A 20,153-nucleotide genomic window follows, 5' to 3' on the forward strand; every position below is an offset into this window, starting at 1 on the left:
GAGAGGCTGCTTATATTCTGGGAATAAGGATTTTGAGAAATAGGTGTAGAAGACTAATTGGACATAGTCAAAGTACTTATTTGGATAAAGTGATAAAGCATTTTAGCATGGAGAATTCCAAGAAAGGAGAATTACCTATCCAGGGCAACACCAAGCTGAGTAAGACTCAGATTCCAAGTACCGATGTCGAGATAGTAGAAATGAGTTGAGTTCCATATGCTTCCGTCGTTGGCTCGACCATGTATGCTATGGCATGTACTCACCCTGATGTGGCTTTTGCTTTGAGCATGGTCAGTCGATATCAAGGAAACCCGGGTAAGGCCCACTGGATAGCGGTTAAGAACATTCTTAAGTATATGCGAAGGAAAAAGGATTGGTTCCTTGTACTTGGTGGCAGTGATGACTTGAGAGTTACTGGTTATAGTGACGCCAGTTTTCAGACAGACCGAAACAACTTCTGTTCTCAGTCTGGTTGGGTGTTTACTCTCAATGGTGGCTATCTTTTCGTCTGATCCCTTCTCGGGAAACAAACTGTTGGACAATGAGAATTATTATATTCCATTTCTTTTTCCACATGATATCTTGCAGAACGGAGTATTATACGATCCCTTATCCAAGGACACACAACTGACTAGGTCAGAGTTCGACAACAAATTTTGAAAGCTACGATTGCTAGTCAAATTTTGAAGTCATACTTGCAATTATATTTATTAGACTTATCCAAGTGGGAGACTGTTGGATTAGGTGTCTAAGCCCATAACTATAATTGGTATGTACTTGATTTGATAGTAGCATGTTCCTTTTGAGTTGCCTTCACCCTAGCAACTTGATAGGAAGACTTTTGGAGAGAGAGGTTAAATTTATTATTTGTTATAATAAATTAATTTATTAATGTATTATGAAAATAATATATTAATTAGAAATCATGTTATTTAATTAGTATTTGATCAAAAATTATTTTGGAATTAATTTTGGGATTAAAGGAACTAATTAAAGGAACAATGGCTGTTTTGCAAATCATTGATAGTTGTGAAACTGGGCTATTGGACTCCTTAGATGGGAGTGGACGAAAACTATAGGGAGGCCCTATAGATTTCGTCCAAGGCTCCTTAATAAGGGTCCATAGGCTGCTTAAGCTTAATCAGAAAATTAGGGTTTCCTCCTGCAAACCCTAGCAGCCCACAACTATATAAAGACCCCACCACTTAGGGATTTCGGCCACTGCTTGCATCTGGAAAACCCTAGGCGAAATTTGGTGCTATTCCCTCCTCTCCCCTCTCATCCTTTTGCTAGTGGTGTTTGTAAGCCATTAGAGGTGCAACATTTGAGGCACTAAGCTTTCAAGAGTCAAGGATCTACAAGGTTTCTTTTTATTGCTACATAACAAGTGAGGTAAACATCAAAACCCTTTTATTATGTAATTTTCGAATTATATGCTAGATCTAGGGTTTTGATTTGGTGTTCAATTTGTTGTTCAACTAGTGAAAAACTTAGATCCAAACCAATTAGGGTTGCATGAACACATAGGTTGTAGTTATGCTCAAAACCCATCATAATTCGCCTCATGAGGCTTCAACTGCCTCGAGGCGTAAGCAATCACATGCCCCCTCTGCATCAGAACAGCTCCCTAACCCGAAATAGAAGTGTCACAATACACCACAAAATCATCCAATCCCTCGGGTAGCGCCAGAATCGGGGCCTCACATAATTTATGTCTCAAAGTCTCGAATTCTAGTTGCTGATCTGGACCCCACCTAAAGGTCACACTCTTCTTGGTCAAGCGGGTCAAAGGTACGACAATCTTGGAGAAATTCTGGATAAATCTCCGATAGTACCCTGCTAAACCCAAGAAACTTCAGATCTCGGATGCGTTCTTCGGAACTTCCCAATGCATTACCGCCTCAATCTTGGCCAGATCCACCAAGATACCCTATTGGTTGATGATGTGCCCCAGAAACTGCACCTCACACCACCAGAACTCGTATTTGGAGAATTTGGCATATAGCCTCTCCCACCTCAAGGTCTCCAACACCTCCCTCAAATGTTGTTCGTGCTACTCCTTGGTCTTAGAATATACCAAGATATCATCAATGAAAACGATCATAGACCGGTCCAGTATCGCCCTGCAAACATGGTTCATGAAATCCATGAATGATATTGGAGCATTGATGATCCTAATTGGAATCACCACAAACTCATAATGACCATAACGAGTTCTGAAAGTCGTCTTCGGTATACTCTCATCCCTGGTCCTCATATGATGATACCCTGACCGAAGATCAATCTTCGAAAACCAAGATGCACCCTGAAGCTGATTAAACAAGTCACTAATCCTCGGAAGCGGATAACGGTTCTTCACCGTTAGCTTGTTCAGCTACCGATAATCAATACATAATCCTGTATGACCCATCCTTCATTTTCACGAATAGGATCGATGCTCCCCACACGGAACTGATCGGACGAATAAATCCCCTGTCTAGCAGCTTTTGAAGCTGCGTAGACAACTCTTGCATCTCAGGCGGAGCTAGACGATACGACGCCTTGGCTATCAGAGCCGCACCAGGCATCAAATCAATACGGAACTCTACTTGCCTCTCGGGAGGCACCCCAGGAAACTCCTCTGGAAATATATCAGGAAAATCTCGCACAATAGGTATCCTGCTCATCTCTGACATGACCTCCACCCTCGTATCCGAGACATAAGCCAAAAACCCAGAACAACCCTGCTGAAGGAGTCTCCTAGCCCTCGCAGCCAAACAAAGGGTTGGCTCATGCGAGGCTCTCTCTCCATGGATAACCAGTTCTCCCCCAATTAGGGTTCTAACTCTTACCAGCTGACGCTCGCAATCTATCATGGCCCCATTGGGCCCCAACCAGTCTATCCCGATGATTACTTTCAATCCTCTTATAGGAATCGAAACCAAATCAATAGGAAGCCTCTCGTCGAACATATTCAGAACATTCCTTCGAAATACCCTTGCAACACTCACGGTGTGGTCATCCGTAATCTCCACCTCAAGCAGGGAGTCCAAAGTCCCTGGGGCATCTCGAAACTTCTTGCGGAGCGCAAGAGATACAAATGATCGGATAGCCCCCGAGTCGAAAAGAACATGAGTCGACAATCCATTGACCAAAAAGGTCCTTATACAAGATCATAACAACATGAGCATAACAATAAAATAAATAAGACATAAATAGATCACATACCATTGACGACGTCTGGTGCTGCTCGGGCCTCCTCTATGGTTAGCTAAAATGTGCGGCTCTTCACCGCAGGAGCCTTCGCCTTGACCGGGCGGTTATTAGTAATCCTCATTGTGGCGGGAGCAGGCGCCGCCACTGCTCTTCCCATCAACCTCAGACATTCAGCCTTTTTATGGTCAGTCTGGTTGTATTGAAAACAAATCGAGCCCTTCTTGGGGCAATCCCTGCTCATGTGGCCCAGCTGGCCACAAGCATAAAATGCCGAGCCTGTCGCCCGACAAGCTCCACTGTGCAGCTTACCGCACTTGGCACATCGGCCCGGCCCTGCTGCCCGTACTGAGAAGATCGGAGGTCTTAGGCTTCTTAGCCTGACCCACTGCTGCCTGAACCTGCTCCGGCTTCCGCTTCGTCCGGAGTTCCAACTCAATTTCCCGTTCCCGGGCCTTCTCCACCATGTCATTCAGGGTCTTGCACCCCGAAAAGCTCACAAACTCACGGATACCATCCCTCATCATGTAATGATACCTCGTCTTCTTCATCTCCTCATTTGCAGCATACTGCAAAACCAAAAGCACCCTCTCTCTGATCTCCGCCACAGTATTTGTTGTCTGCTGAAGATCCTGAAACTCCGTCACCAATCGCTGCACCTCAATGAATGATGAAAATCCAGATCGAACCTCCGCACAAACTCCTCCCAAGTCATCTCAGCCACACCCGCTGATCCCACCTCGCGGGTAACCTCCTCCTACCAGTCTCGCTCCAGATCCCTCAACATACAAGACGCGAACCCCACCTTTGCCGCCTCGGGGCAAAAGCTCGTGCGCTGGGCATTCTCCATGTCTTCCACCCATCGTCGACTAGTGATGGGGTCCCTAACCACAAAGAACTCAGGCGCACCGCATGCCTTGAACTCCGGAAATGAGGGAGTTCGAGTCCCAATCTGACCCGCAACAATCTCGGCTCGAAAGGACCTGAGACGCTCCTACATAATCCTCATGATCCCCTCCTTGACGGTATCGGAGATCATCGGGGTACGTCAAGAATGCCACAAGTAACCTTAGCCACGATGAGATCGTGCAGCCTCTCATAAATGAGCTCTGCACCAGAGCCTGAACCTGATCCTGATCCTAAACTCGAACCTCGCGTGATCATCACCTCCTCAACTGAAGAAAGATACCACATAATATAAATTGATAAGGAAGTTCGAAGGGGTTCCTCCTCGCCGGAGTCCTTGGAGCTTCCAAGTCTGACATTGTTTCGGGTACAGGTCATGTGCTTTTAGTAGTATGGGCCCAATACTACCTTCCACACCTACCTGTACCTTACCTAAGGCCATACCTGATACCTCTAATTCACCCAAAAACAATAACATGACCCAAAGAATACAACATAAACTCAAATCCTAAACTATTCTAGGATTTCTCAATCCTCACCGAACCAGAAACATAAGTCAATCATAGTAGGTTGCCCTATGCATTCAAGTTACACACAAATAGAATCATATAGACTGTCAAATAAAGCTTCTACCCTAAACAACAACCAAACAAGGAACATGAATAAGGTAGAATCCATCATTTTAGGGCTATGCAATCCTAGACATATACAACTTTGAAAGCATACACTTAGCAAAAAATCAATTCAACATTAATTTCCAAATATAATTATAGCATGGCTAATACATTGGGAACACTTACTTGAGCTCGGCCGATTACGCGCATTGCACTCTCCCCTTTTAACTTACGAAAACCGTTTTCAAGAAAACTTTAACTTTTGGTTTCTTTTGAAAAAGGGTTTACCATTTCCTCAGTTTGAGTTCTGACAAACCCGAGAGTGTGCCCGAATCCCTCAAACCAAGGCTCTGATACCATCTTGTTACAGCCCAAAAATTCAGGTAAAAATTTTCATTTAATAATTAGAAATATCATTCTTATTTGTTTTCCAAAATTCCATCACATAAACACATTGTTCAAAATATCAGAGTATTCAAAACAACTAGTGCGAAAATACTGGAGAGTGCACGCCGTGCCATCATGTCGAGCCCTTGCCCTTAGAACCAGAAGTACCTGAAACATCCAACAAAACTGTAAGCACACACTTAGTGAGTTTCCCAAAATACAAAAAACACATAACCACATAATGCCATGCACATATACACATAAATCTGCCATGGACTCCCTCCATGGTCTTCAACCGGGATGCCATGAACTACCCCATGGTCTTATATCCAAGGGCCATGGGCTCCGCCTCATGGTCGTACTAAGTGTCATGAGCTCCCCCATGATCTTCACGTAAATCAATACATATCAAATAGCAAAACCATTTCATATTCAACTATATTAATCTCATATCAAGTAATGGGTCGGCGTTGGTGCCTTTAACCCATTGGTATAGTGAGAAGACCCACCTCAGTCTGCTGAACACAAAAGTTGCTCGACTACTAGCCCAAAATCTCACACTGAACAATATACAAATAACCCTAGTTAGTATTATGGCATAACCTATACATGGGCCCAAAATCCTAAGTCCAAGTCCCTTCATAATGGCCCAAAGGCCTTTCCTTCACAAACGGACCTAGCATTAAAATCCAATTCTATATCAGGCCACAAGGCCCAAAAGGCCCAACATACCAACCTTGGCCTAAATGATAAATTTAGGCCCAAAACACCGGCGAGTCCATGCCCAAACACTTAGGGCCCAAAGGTTTGAAATCCACCGAAGGCCCAAAACTTCTTGAGAGCGTACGACCAGCGTACCTCTTCTGTACGCTTAGCGTACTGAGCTAAAGGGTTGTACGCGTATCATACAACATAGTACGCCTAGCGTACAAACCGTTCATGCACAAAATCCATTAAGTGCTTAATGCATGTAGGCTCTTCACTCAAATTCCAGATCTTGGTTGATATAATGGTCCTAAGGCATAAAGTGGGCAACTTTATGCCATTGCATGCTATATAAGATCCCAACAACTCAATCTACTTTATTAAGACCTTTCCAAAGGTCTTAACTCATACATGGAGCCAAAGAAGACATCAAGTTTGCATTTTTATACTATAAACAAGTCCAAGAGTCTCAGATCTAACATTCCTAACCTCTGGAGTTGCCCAAACTCCCAAGAGATGATCTATGGACTCAAAAGTGGACTCTAGCAAAACCAAACTCAACAAGCAAGGATTATAGAAAAGATGCAAGATTTTTACCTTCAAAAGCTCTCCAAGATGCTCTAGATGCTCTAGATGAAGGATCCAAAGGCTCCTTCCTTGATCAAGGCTACAACACCACCTTCTTCTTCTTGAACACTCTCTAAAAAAGTCACCAAACACACCTTTAAGCTCAAATCTCACAAGTTCTTGCAAAAATAGGGTTTAAGGACGAAATGAGGCTATGGAGGCTGATTAGGGTTTGGTCCAAATGATATAAGGTTATTTAAATAAGGTGCAAGTCAAGAAATTAGGGTTTTAGTCATCTACCACGTACGCCCAACGTACGAGCCTCAGCCACCCGATGCATGCACACGCGTATGCTAAGTGTACCCAAATGTACGCCCAACATACGGAAGGACCTCTTTTGCCAAAATGAAATGCTTGAGGGTAAACAATAGAATACCTAGATTGGAGTGTTACAAAAAAGTCTATAATAACCTTATAGACGATTTAATTGTTGAGAATGCGTGATAATGACAATAATTATGTAAGATTGAACGTATTCACATTATCAACCAACATATTTTTCTTTGTCATTCTCACAGAATAGCACTGTCCACATGTCCGCACAATAGACATCAATCCACATTTGAACCTAACTCTCTCTCTCTCTCTCTCTCTCTCTTTATATATATATATATATATATATATATATATATATATATATATATATATATATATATATATATATATATAGGCAAGATCAATGGATAACTAAATTAAGGGAGAGAACCAACAAACTTTTTATCTACAATGAATTTAGTTACCAAATTTCAGATGTGCATGTTAATACATATATCTAACAGGAGTGCGAAAAAAACTGAAAAAAATCTATCTGCTTGTATATATGCATATTTTTTTTTTGAAAATATATGTATGCATAAAAAAATATAAATATGCATTAAAAATGCATTTTTTTTTGAAAAACTCTTTTTTTAAATGTTATTTTCGAAATATAAGACATATATTCATATATTTGAAAGTTTTTTAATTTTTTTTAAATTATTTATTTTTATTTTTAATTTTTTTAAATCTACAAAAATATTCCTTAAATTTCGAAATTAATATTTGAAAAAAGAATTTTTTTAAAAATGCATTTTTAATGCATATTCATATTTTTTTTTGTGTATATGCATTAAACAAATCCATTTTCACAGACCACAAAAGCCTTCAACACATATTCGACCAGAAGGCGCTCAACATGAGACAACGACGACGGGTAGAACTACTAAATAACTACGAATGCGAAGTTCGTTATCATCCAGGCAAAGCCAATGTAGTAGCTGACGCCCTTAGCCGAAAGGAGTACTCAGGTCGTAGAGTCAAAGCACTGACCATGACCATCCATTCACATCTGTCTACACAAATTAAAGAGGCTCAACAGGAAGCCTTGAAACCCAAAAATGTGACAAGTGAAGCCTTAAGGGGAATGGAAAAGAACTTAGAAGTCAAGGGTGACGGAGTTCGTTATCTCATGAACCGGATCTGGACACCGAAGTTTGGTGTATTCAGAGACGTTGTCATGAACGAAGCACACAAGACTTGATACTCCGTTCATCCACGTTCAGACAAGATGTATCTGGACCTCAAGAAGTTATATTGGTGGCCAAACATGAAAGCAGAGATTGCTACCTTTGTGGGCAAGTGTCTGACTTGTGCCAAGGTTAAGGTAGAATACCAAAAGCCCTCAAGTTTACTACAACAACCAGAAATACCTGAGTGGAAGTGGAAGCGGATTACAATGGATTTCATAACCAAGTTACCCAAGACAACGAGTGGTCTCGATACCATTTGGGTGATCATTGAAAGGTTAACCAAGTCCGCGCACTTCCTACCAATTAAAGAAACTGACAAAATTGAGAAACTGACCAGAACATACATTAGAGAGATTGTACGACTACATGGTGTGACCATATCTATTATCTCTAGTAGAGACAGTAGATTCACCTCAAGATTCTGACAGTCACTACATAAATCCCTAGCAACTAGGCTAGACATGAGTACAACCTACCATCCACAAACCGATGGGCAGAGTGAGAGAACGATTCAAACATTAGAAGACATGCTGAGATCTTGTGTGACCGACTTTGGTAAAACATGGGATACCCATTTACAACTGGTCTAATTCTCATACAACAACAACTATCATACCAGTATCAAGGTTGCCCTATTCGAAGCCCTCTATGGCCGAAAATGCAGATCACCTATGTGTTGGGCTGAAGTGGGTGATACACAACTAGCTAAAGGGCAAGTCCCTGACAACACTCTCACTGGTCCGAAGATCATCAGGAAAACAACTGAGAAAATTGTTCAAATTCGAGAACGATTGAAAGCCTCTAGAGACAGACAGAAGAGCTACGCAGACAAGAGACGAAATCCCTTGGAATTCTAGGTTGGTGACCGTGTGCTATTGAAGGTCTCACCCTGGAAGGGCTTCGGAAAGCGTGGCAAACTGAATCCAAGGTACATTGGGCCTTTCAATATTATCGCTAGAATCGGCCCAGTAGCTTATAAACTCCAACTACCCCAAGAACTTAACAACGTACACCCTACCTTTCACGTGTCTAACTTAAAGAAGTGTTTATCGGATGAGACTCTTGTGATCCCACTCGATGAAATCGAGATAAATAAGAGCCTAAACTTCGTGGAAGAACCAATAGAAATCCTATATAGGGAACTCAAGAGAACCAAACAAAGACGTATACCAATAGTGAAGGTTCGCTGGAATGCCAAGCGAGGACTTGAATTCACTTGGGAGCGGGAAGATCAAATGAAACAAAAGTACCCGCATCTTTTTCCCTAGTCCATATGTATCACTATAGACTTAATTTCGGGACAAAATTCCCTTTAACGGGGGGATGATGTGACAACCCGTTATTTTCAAGTCTATAAAAGTCAACAAAAGTCAAACTTGTTAAATAAAAGTCAGATTTGTTGATTTATTTATTTATTGAAGCTAAACTAATATTTTAATATAAATACACCTTTTATTGGATAAGTGTTGCAAAATATGAACCAAATGTGAGGACCAAAATCCCCACCGAAAACCGTCGCATGGATGCCCTCCCCTCGTACCGCAATCATGTTTGCGGTCAAGACCGCAATTGTACGAAGCTGATTCTTCAGACCGCAAACCCGTTATCGGCCTAAATCTCCTTTTCTCGGGTAGAGTTCCACACCGAAATCTCCTAAATTCTATCCTTTGGCACGCAATTCAAGTGATAAAATGTGAATTTCAATGTAAACATCCCATCATGTTTCATCCATAATTATATGTTCAACCGAAAACTCTTCCTTATTCTCACACTTTCTTACCGAAAACCTCCATTTTTCTCCCAAGTATCAATCGAAATCAACATCCTTTCTCTCAAGTATCATCTGAAAACTCACTTGAATCTTCATAAGATCTTGCCAAAATCTTCAAGTGTTCTTAATACCAACTGAAAACACCCCAATCTCCTTATTTCCACCAAGAACACCAAGAACACTCCTCACGTCTTCAAGCAACCGAAATCACCCTAGGCACACCGAAAACGTCCTTCATACTCTCGGTTCATTTCTAAGACTCATTTTTGTAAGTAATTCTTACATAATTCATTATTTTATAGCATATTTACTAATTATTTCCACTAATTATACACATATTATATGAATTAACAACTATTAGGATACGGATATTCCTACGGGTTCTAACTTGAGGATTAGCACTACTACATCGTATCCCCTCTCGAACACTCACTTAAGTTGAGCTCATACCCCCATGTTTTACCATTTTCCAATGCTTTTAGGGGGAGAATACAAACCAAACACAAAGTATTTGTGTTAACACTTAAATGTAGTTACAAATCATCTCAAGATATTTAATGCTTTTATAAACTTTGTCAAATCATATTAAATTGTTTTTCAACTACTTAAATTACTGTTTTTATCAAACTATATATATATATATATATATATATATATATATATATATATATATATATATATATATATGATTTAACTGGCTTAGTACCAGTGTTTCTGCCTTAACTCATGTTCCTTGTTTGGTTGTGGGCTTAGGATAAGAATGCTTGTGCGACTGTCTTTTAAATTATATTTATACATGCAGCATATATATATATATATATATATATATATATATATATATATATATATATATATATATATATATATATATATATATATATATATATATATATATATTAGGGGTGTGCATCAAACCGCATAAACCGACCGCACCGCACCACACCGCACCGCATAATGCGGTTTTGGACGCTCGTGGTGCGGTTTGCAGTTTGTAGTTTTCATAAACCGCACTATGCGGTGCGGATTGCGGTTTATAGTTACCAAACTGCGGTTCAAACCGCACTACAACATACCATATATATATATATATATATATATATATATATATATATATATATATATATATATACACACACACAACACGCTAGATGTTTACCACTTTTGATACCCTTAATAATGTTTATGAGATTTCGATTGATAAACATGAGTCAAAATGGGAAGCCAACTATATCAAAAATATGTGTTTACAGTACCATAAGTTCATATTATAATTTTAAAATATTGTAAAATATTTTGATGTTATGCATAAAGAAGATGCTTATACAGGCAATTAATCTTTTCTTCATAGAATATAAAGCACCACACAATTATTATGTTTAAAGCTAAATTTAATATTTATGTTTATGAAACCGCACAAAAACCGCAAAACCGCCCGCACAAAACCGCACCGCATAACGCGGTTTATTACCTTTGTGGTGCGGTTTTGAGGATAAACCGCACCAAACCGCACCGCGAACACCCCTAATATATATATATATATATATATATATATATATATATATATATATATATATATATATATATATATATATATATATATAAGTATAAAACTTATTTCAACAATAATTTATAACCCTTTTGTAACATGCCGAGCAAAGGGGTATTTTCCTTAATCATTTTCAGTACAAACATAACAACTTATAAACTATAATAGGTATACTTTAGGGATCAATTCACACTATTTTCTAGGTCAAGAATACATCACATGAATAATTACATAAGTATAATTACTTTTCACTGCAAGTACACTATTCATTTACAAGAACAAGGAAATATATACACACTATACGTAAACAAGTTAATACTAAAATGTGAGCCACTACTTGATGGTACCTACTAGATTACATGCTAAAAGTCCTAAATTATAACCAGAGTCTCCTGGAGGGAGAGCGTGAATTTGTGTATAGATCTATACAGGACTGGCAATACCGCACCTAAACTGTTAGCTACAGTTAGACCGATAGGTCTGGGGTGACAAATGTCATAACATTTCGACGCCTGAAGAACGTCGTGGAGACCACTAGTCATTTTAGTATGGTTATAATCCCACTCACATTAAACATTAACTAAACATTTTGGTTTACCAAACAAACATCACTTCAGTGGTTTTATTTTAAGTAATAAGACTACACATCATTACTTTCCAGTACATGCGTACAACAGAGTTTATACAAGTACAATACACTATTTTTCTAGCAAAGAAAGCATACATTTATGGAAAACATACACTTACACTATTTCAGAGTACAATAACATACAAACATTTTGGTCTTAAGGCCTAAGACTACATTTCAATTATTATAGAAAATATTGGATTTTCTGGAGAAACACACTAACATTTTCATGAAACAAAGACAAATTTCTAATACTAAATGCTTATGAACTCACCAACTTAAATGTTGATACTCTCTTTTCAAAATAACTTGTATTCTCAGGGAACCAGTAGACAGGTACACTCACTTAGGTTTTTGAGAAGACGGAGCATATTCAAGACTCGTCTTTTATTTTTGCTATACATTTTTTTGTCATACAAACAATATCAAGAACACAAATTTAATTAATATATTTTCAATACTATGGATGTTGTTGCTTGTTTTACTATTACTCATTGTTATGATACTGTACATGACGTCCTCCGCCCCCGAATGTTTCTGCCATCTCGGTTTGGGGGTGTGACAGAATTTTTCAAAACAATTGTATATTTTAATGCATATTCATATATTTTTTTGTATATGCATATTTTTTAAAAACATGTGCTTATGCACATGCATATTTTTAAAAAAACATGTGCATATGCACATGTACATTTAAAAAAAACATTTTTAGCGTCATTATATGCATAAGAGTAAGCATATACATATACACATGAATAACTATATGCATATGCATATGAATAAGTATATAAATATGCATATGCATATGCATAAGAAAAAGTATATACATAAGGCAATTAAATACATATGATTATTATGTATATGCATATGCATAAGAATAAGTATATGACATATAGATATTCATAAGTATATGCATATTAATAAGCATATGTATATGCATATGAATAAGTATATGCATATATATATATATATATATATATATATATATATATATATATATATATATATATATATATATGCATAATAATAAGTGTATGTGTATGCATATGAATAATAATAAGTATATGCATATGCATATGAATAATAATAAGTATATGCATATGCTATACATAAGAATAAGTATGTGCATATGAATAAGTATATGCATATACATAAGCATATGCATATGCATAAGAATATGCATAAGCATATGCATAAGAATAAGTATATTTATATGCATAAGAGTAAGTATATGCATAAGAATAAGTATATGCATATGCATAAGAATAAGTATATGTGTATACATATGAATAAGTTTATGCATACGATTATTACTTAAATTTCGAAATTAATACTTGAAAAAAAGATTTTTTCACAAAAATGCATTTTTAATGCATATTCATTTTTTTGTGTATATGCATATTTTTAAAAAACATATGCATATGCACATGGATATTTGAAAAAGACATTTTTAATGCCTCTATATGCATAAGAGTAAGCATATGCATATGCATATACATATACATATGAATAAGAATAAGTATATGACCTATACATATTAATAAATATATGCATATTCAAATGATAACTATATGCATATTCATAAGTATATGTATATGCATATGAATAAGTATATGCATATATATATATATATATATATATATATATATATATATATATATATATATATATATATATATATATATGCATAATAATAAGTATATGCATATGAATAACATATGCATAAGAATAAGTTTATTCATAATAATAAGTTTATGCATATGCGTAATAATATGTATATGCATATGCTATGCATAAGAATAAGTACGTGCATATGAATAACTATATTCATATTCATAAGTATATGTAAATGCATATGAATCATATCAATATGCATATTAATATGCATATATGGTTAAACTACCTTCTTTTATAATGACAAAATAGATGAATCATGACTATGATTAACACCATCAAAGATTTGTAATACTAATAATTGGCAAATACGTTACTTTGCTTAAAATAAGAAAAGGGTAAATTGTAATTTTTATGAAACGCATAATTCAGTTTTTGGTCCAATCCCATGTACAATATGAATCATTTTAGCATTCTATTTCCCTATTTTTCCTCCTTAATTAGTGTGACCAAAAGATTCAAAGTAACAAAAGGGTGTATGAAATTGAATTAATATGCATATTAACATTTAACCAAAGCTAAAGTATCAGTTAAACTACCAAAAAAACGAATGTATATGGTTTATAGGCAACATAAAAAACATTATAATATGAATATGCATGGCCAAGAAAGGCAAAAACATTACCATCGTCTCCATCTAACAAAAATTACTTCCCAATCACAAGCATATAACTTTTTAATGCATCAAACATTTTGAAGACACCAAAAATCTTTGCATTGAATATATCAGTAACAACAGATATGAAGCTGCATTTTCTTACTATTGAAACTTTAATAATATTTTCAATTACTTGCAAAGAAGAATAGTGAAGAATTTTTTATCTATTCTAAACTCGTGATGACATCAACATAATGCTACTAAAATTTATTATTTATACCTTCTTCTTTTTATCTTTTTTCTAAAAGCAACACGACCTTAAATACTCACCTATATAACCCATCATCACATGCCACCAATTTTGTTTTAAGCATATATATAATAACACTTACTATCTGTCAATTTTCCATCTGTAATTAAAGGGTAAAACGGTAAAAGTATCAAGATCAGCTTCATCACGTTTACCTGATCTACCTAAATGATCTATCATACATGAAAATTGTTCTTCTGGTGGTTTAATGTTAAACTTTTCAATCATTAAAGTGAAGTATTTTCATCCATCTTTGACTTTTCCTGTATGTGCACATGCTGATAAGACGGATATAAAGGTTATACTTGTAGGGGATATGTTTGTGTTAAGCATGTGTTGGAAAAGATCTAATGCTTCTATTTAAAACCCGTGATTTGAGTAGCCTGTGATGAGGGATTTAAGTGTGACTGTATTGTGCTATGACATTTTGTCGAACAGTTGTTGTGCGTCCTGTAAGTTTCCACATTTTGAGTACATGGTGATTAGCGAATTGTGTATAGAGATTTTGTTTGATGGTATGTTGGATTTAAAAGCGAGAGAATGAATCAGTTTGCCTTGAGATGGATTGGGAGATGAGAATAGAAAATTTAGAATTCAAGAAAATCATATGAATACAATGAAATTACGGAGATTGGAAAAGATAAAACCCACATTCTTTCTGATTTCTAAAGAAATAAAAATAAGGACTTGAATTTGGGGAGAAAAGATATTCTAAAAATAATAGGCAAAGAACCCTACGAACTAGAACTAGAACGATATATAGATTTGAGAAAATCAAGTTGGTGACTGTTTTCTTAGAGAAAATCTAAATTTGGTTTTGGATTAAATTAATCAGATAGATGAATGTTCATATTAATACAACTAGAGAAAAACTCAATTTCCACTAATTACACAAACAAAGGAGAGATGACATTGATATTGATACAACCAGAGCTACATGAGGAAACTTTCCAATTAATAATGAAAGCTTGAAAAATATAAAATCTTATGCATCTAATAGATGCATTAATTTTTTATTGTTTTAAATATGAAGTTATTTGATGGTAATCTGGAAATCAATTGACTTTCTCTAATTAGGGTAAAATTTATGTGTGTTGTTGAATACCAAAAGCGATTATAACAAAATTAGAACCCATAATTTTTAGAAACATATACCTGAAAAACAAGAGTGTCTCTCAAATGGGTGTGCTGATCCAATTTGATGGGCATTTGAGTGATGTGGCATCCTTGGAACAAAAAAAATGTGTTGTAGATGGAAGCAGATAATAACTATTTATATAGAAGATGAAGCGTTGAAGGAGAAACGAGGTTACGAAAGATTGAATCGGCGTAGTGGAGGTTGGGGTAATTGGGATCGATTGGAGGGTTTGAGAGAGAAGGAAGAGAATAATTAGGATTGATTGGAGAGAATGAGATCGATTGGAGAGACTGAGAAAAGAAGGATAGAACCTGCTATGATCTCCAAGAAAGAAAAGGTTGGGGTGTGTCGATCAAAGCAAGGAAATTGATACAAAGCAAGGAAAGAAATATACAGTTCGTTGGTTTGCTCATCCAAAATAAGTTTGATGCTCATCTTTTCTCTCTCTCTCTCTCTCTCTCTCTATATATATATATATATATATATATATATATATATATATATATATATATATATATATATATATATGAGGAGGGTTCGGATGGGTTTTGAGCACTACATCATTCCTATGGTGCACATACAACCCTAATGCTTTGGATCTAGGTTTTTCTCAAGTTATACATGAAAAATTTTATTACTATTTTTGGGCTGTTACATCATTGTCCAAGCAGTTAAACCTACTGAAGGTTTGGGTAAGTGACTCACCTTGTTGAGTAAAGAAATGCTCATATCTTCGATTGAGGTTGTTAATGGTTGTGGTTTGGACTTCCACGGTGCCTTCGTAAGCCACTGTCAGGCATATCCATCATCTCTTGAGCTGAATCACAGTTTTGTACAAGATGATACACGTGATTAGGAAGAGGCTTTCATATCGCATCCTTGTTTTTCACATCAAGACAAAGTAACTTCTTGTCATCATCGTCATAACTCGTCTCTGGCTTTTTCTTCAAGGGACCAATGTGAGCATCATTAACCATAGGTTGATACATTGGATCGTAAGGGCCTTTTTCAACAATGTTACACATCCCATAGTCCATGGTTTCAAGAACAACCATGGCCTTAGTTTTCCACATGGAAAAGTTGTGCTCATCAAATGGAGGAATCTTGTTGAGACCAAAGGTTTTGAGATTGTTGGAAGTCGATATGATTACTGGAGTGTATCAAAAACCTACTCTGATACCAATTAAAGGTTTGTATCGATCGGATACACTTCAAGTATAAAGAACGAAATCAAACTAATCTAAATAAAGAAAGAATAAAAAGTAAAGAACACAAGATATTCTCCCAATTGTCTTTCACCAAGAAAGAGTTTGTTTTCACCAAGAAAACGGGTTTGTCACAAAGACGATCACAAAGACGATTAACAACACCAAGTCGTTCAAGATATACATTAGGGTTTCACCCTAATGTTGAATATATACTAGTCTATACAAGTATATCTCTTGATTGAAGGGATTGTATCTTATCTATACTAAGAACCGATCTCCATAACAAAAATATCGGATCTGCTATCTATTCTATAGTTATCTGAATCATTACCTAATATACAAAAGATTACATAGAATAGATTATCTTCACATTGATGCTGATAAACTTTATACGCTTGTGTTGATGGTAAGATGTATACGCTGACGTTGACCGATAGTGTGTAAAGTGTTTGACTCATCAGATCATAAAATGTGACCTTACATGGTGCAATGTACTTATCCTCCAATCTGGTTTAACATCAACGCACCAAAGACATCAAAATCGACATCCACTTTGTTTATTTTAATTTGTTCGATTATGCAAATAAATTGTGAACACGATCCAAGTAATAAAGGCCTAAGTTTCCTTTGGATCCCAAATCCATTATGATCCTACATATCTCAACTTTGTTAGAGTATGTTGGTGCAATGTACTTATCATCACCAATCTCTTTCGGCATATTATGGTTGTAAGTAATATATAGTATATTCTCATACATGTAGTATAGCTTTTCTATTCGGCCCATGTCCATATTTGTATCCTATATATATATTATGTTTAATAAGAAGATATTAGATATACGAAGATATTCGAAGATAACTATTTACATTATCTACCATGCAACCATTAGCCAAGTGTGCGGAGAGAAAAGTTTGTACTTATATATTTTGCTAAAATGACATTACTTTGAATGATTGGGATTCAATCTGCCGATGATGATATTTGCTTTAGCAAACGAGATGATGTCTCCTTCTTGAACACTCTTCACATGTGTCATGTGTGACAAATAGGAAATGTCTTAATCAAATTATTAATTTATGTTACACCTGTTTGAAACTAATATTCTTTTTTTTAGATGTACAATTATTAACATTGTTTGTCTTATAAGAAATTGTAGTTTTATTATTTGAATATTATTTTAAAAAATAATTTGATTATGTAAGATGTTAAAATAACATATTAACAAAAACAATATATAAAAACTTTGTTACCACCCTCATATTATTCATATATATTAAAAAAAATGGTCAATATGCTAAAAAAAGGTTAAACCCAAGTTACCCAACACATGATAAATCCAGAAAATTGATGTATAATGGCTGAGATTTTAATTAAGCTACATGGTATAAGAAGAAACCATGGCAAATTCTTGTTTTAATTAAGAATGAAAATGATGATAAAGAAACATATAGGATTGATATCCATAGATTCTAATTAATATATCAAAGATCGATTTTTGTATTTTATTAAATAACAACATATAATGGCCAAATTTAGAATTTTACCATAAATAGTTTCCATATCCAAACCATTATTAGTTCATGGGAGATTTGGAAAGAAAACTAGAAATATATTTCTTGTAACCCATACGAAATATAGTATGGTATTACAAAACACTACAAGATTAAATAAATATTTTTCCTCTAATAATTATCCTTTATTTTGTAAAAGATCTACAAATATAAAAATACAGGTGATGTGTCCTACAATAAATCAATCCTAAATTTCTGGCTTTTGCTATGTTGGCTGAATTTACAGGGATGTGATTAATAAATATGGTAACTTTGAAGAATTAATGTATAATTTTTAAATAACCATATCTCTTCCCTGGTAAATGTGCCAAAGAAACGGCTCTTCACTTTCAAGCCGAAACCCTGTATCTGCTCCAGCCTCTAATTGCCAAGATGAAGGGTAGAAATGGAAAGCATCACTTCGATCGGCGTTTTCAAGAGCAAGATCAGGCAAGTCGAAAAATGTGTCATCTTCTTGATTTGATGTCGATGTGACTGAATCTTGAATGTTACATGATGATGATGATGATAAAGTTGTGGACGAGTGGGAATGAGAAAGCATGGGTTGACATGGTGGCTCAGCTTCATCTCCACCACATGTGGCGGCAGCCTTGGTGGCAGCTTCCCGGATGTCCTTTGGTGATGTGGTGGCTGGTTGTGGAAGTAGGTGGGATAATTCAGGAAAGTTAAGGTAAGCCGAACGACCTTTTATGGCTATAGCCGCTACATCATGAGCCCGAGCTGCCATCTCAGCTGTTGGGAAGGTTCCAAGCCATATTCTTGATTTCTTTCGTGGCTCACGGATTTCAGACACCCATTTGCCCCAACTCCTCATACGTACACCACGATACATCGGATGTTCACCACCATCACCATTTTTATTCTGTTTCTTTTGTTCGTTGCCATTGTTTCCCTTTTGAGCTCTTTTTAACCCCTTTTCAGGTTTCACTTCCTTTCCACCGCATTTCATGATCTCTGTGGTTGATGCAGAGGAAGTGGAGGTAGACGACACAGAGGAACAACCGGTGGTGGTGGTGGTAGAGGTGGAGGAAGTGGTGGTGGTGGTGGTGGTGGTGATGGTGGTAGAGGTGGAGGGAGTGGTGGTGGATAATGATGCATTCTCCATGTTGACGTGCGGTGCTTCTGTGACCAAAGAGGTATATTTATGATATTTAGACATTGATACCTACAAGAACATAATACGGGTTATTGCTACATATAAATAGAAAAATCATGGGTTTTTATATTATATTTAAATTTTTATTTATAATAAAAAAGGCGATGTAGTCTTATTGGTAGAATAAAGAAAAAGAAAAGCCAAAAAGGAAAGGGAATATGGGGGCCATGATATGAAGGAGGAGACTACCCAACAATGCATCAAATTTGTTCCTATGCATGTGGATACTTTTCCTTTACAAATTATGCTACAATTAATTTATTTTTAGTAAATCAAAGTTTAATTTAACTTTCGAGACTCTATTATCATATATATCTTATATATGTTTCTTGAAATTAAACTGTCCTTTGTTATAATAAAAAATGTAACAATGTGTTTTTTGGTTTTCAAAAACTTATGATTTTGTTTTGATAATTTGTGGACTCATATTTTTTTTACAAATTAGTAATATTATTTCATTTTTCTTGCATATGTATGTCTTCGTTAAAGATCTTATCTATGGTGGTAATCGAGTATGTCCTCATCTTTGGTGTGAGTCCATTGAATCTATTAGCAACCACCCCCGCCCTCTTGCTCCTCCTCTACCCTTGCTCTACCCTGATAAAATCTTCCA

General features: G+C 36.1%; 1 protein-coding gene across 1 annotated transcript; it reads right to left on the reverse strand.

Moving 5' to 3' along the window:
- Positions 1 to 18,401: 18,401 nt before the first annotated feature.
- On the reverse strand, positions 18,402 to 19,573 carry LOC145125765 (Integrase-type DNA-binding superfamily protein). Its single transcript, XM_079061185.1, has one exon. The coding sequence runs from the start codon at positions 19,541 to 19,543 to the stop codon at positions 18,659 to 18,661; it is 885 nt and encodes a 294-aa protein (XP_078917311.1). The 5' UTR covers positions 19,544 to 19,573; the 3' UTR covers positions 18,402 to 18,658.
- Positions 19,574 to 20,153: the final 580 nt, after the last annotated feature.

This window comes from Lactuca virosa, chromosome 7 (genome assembly GCF_052849685.1).
Source record: "Lactuca virosa cultivar CGN04683 chromosome 7, Lactuca_virosa_CGN04683_v6, whole genome shotgun sequence".
In the NCBI taxonomy this organism is placed as follows: Eukaryota; Viridiplantae; Streptophyta; class Magnoliopsida; order Asterales; family Asteraceae; genus Lactuca; species Lactuca virosa.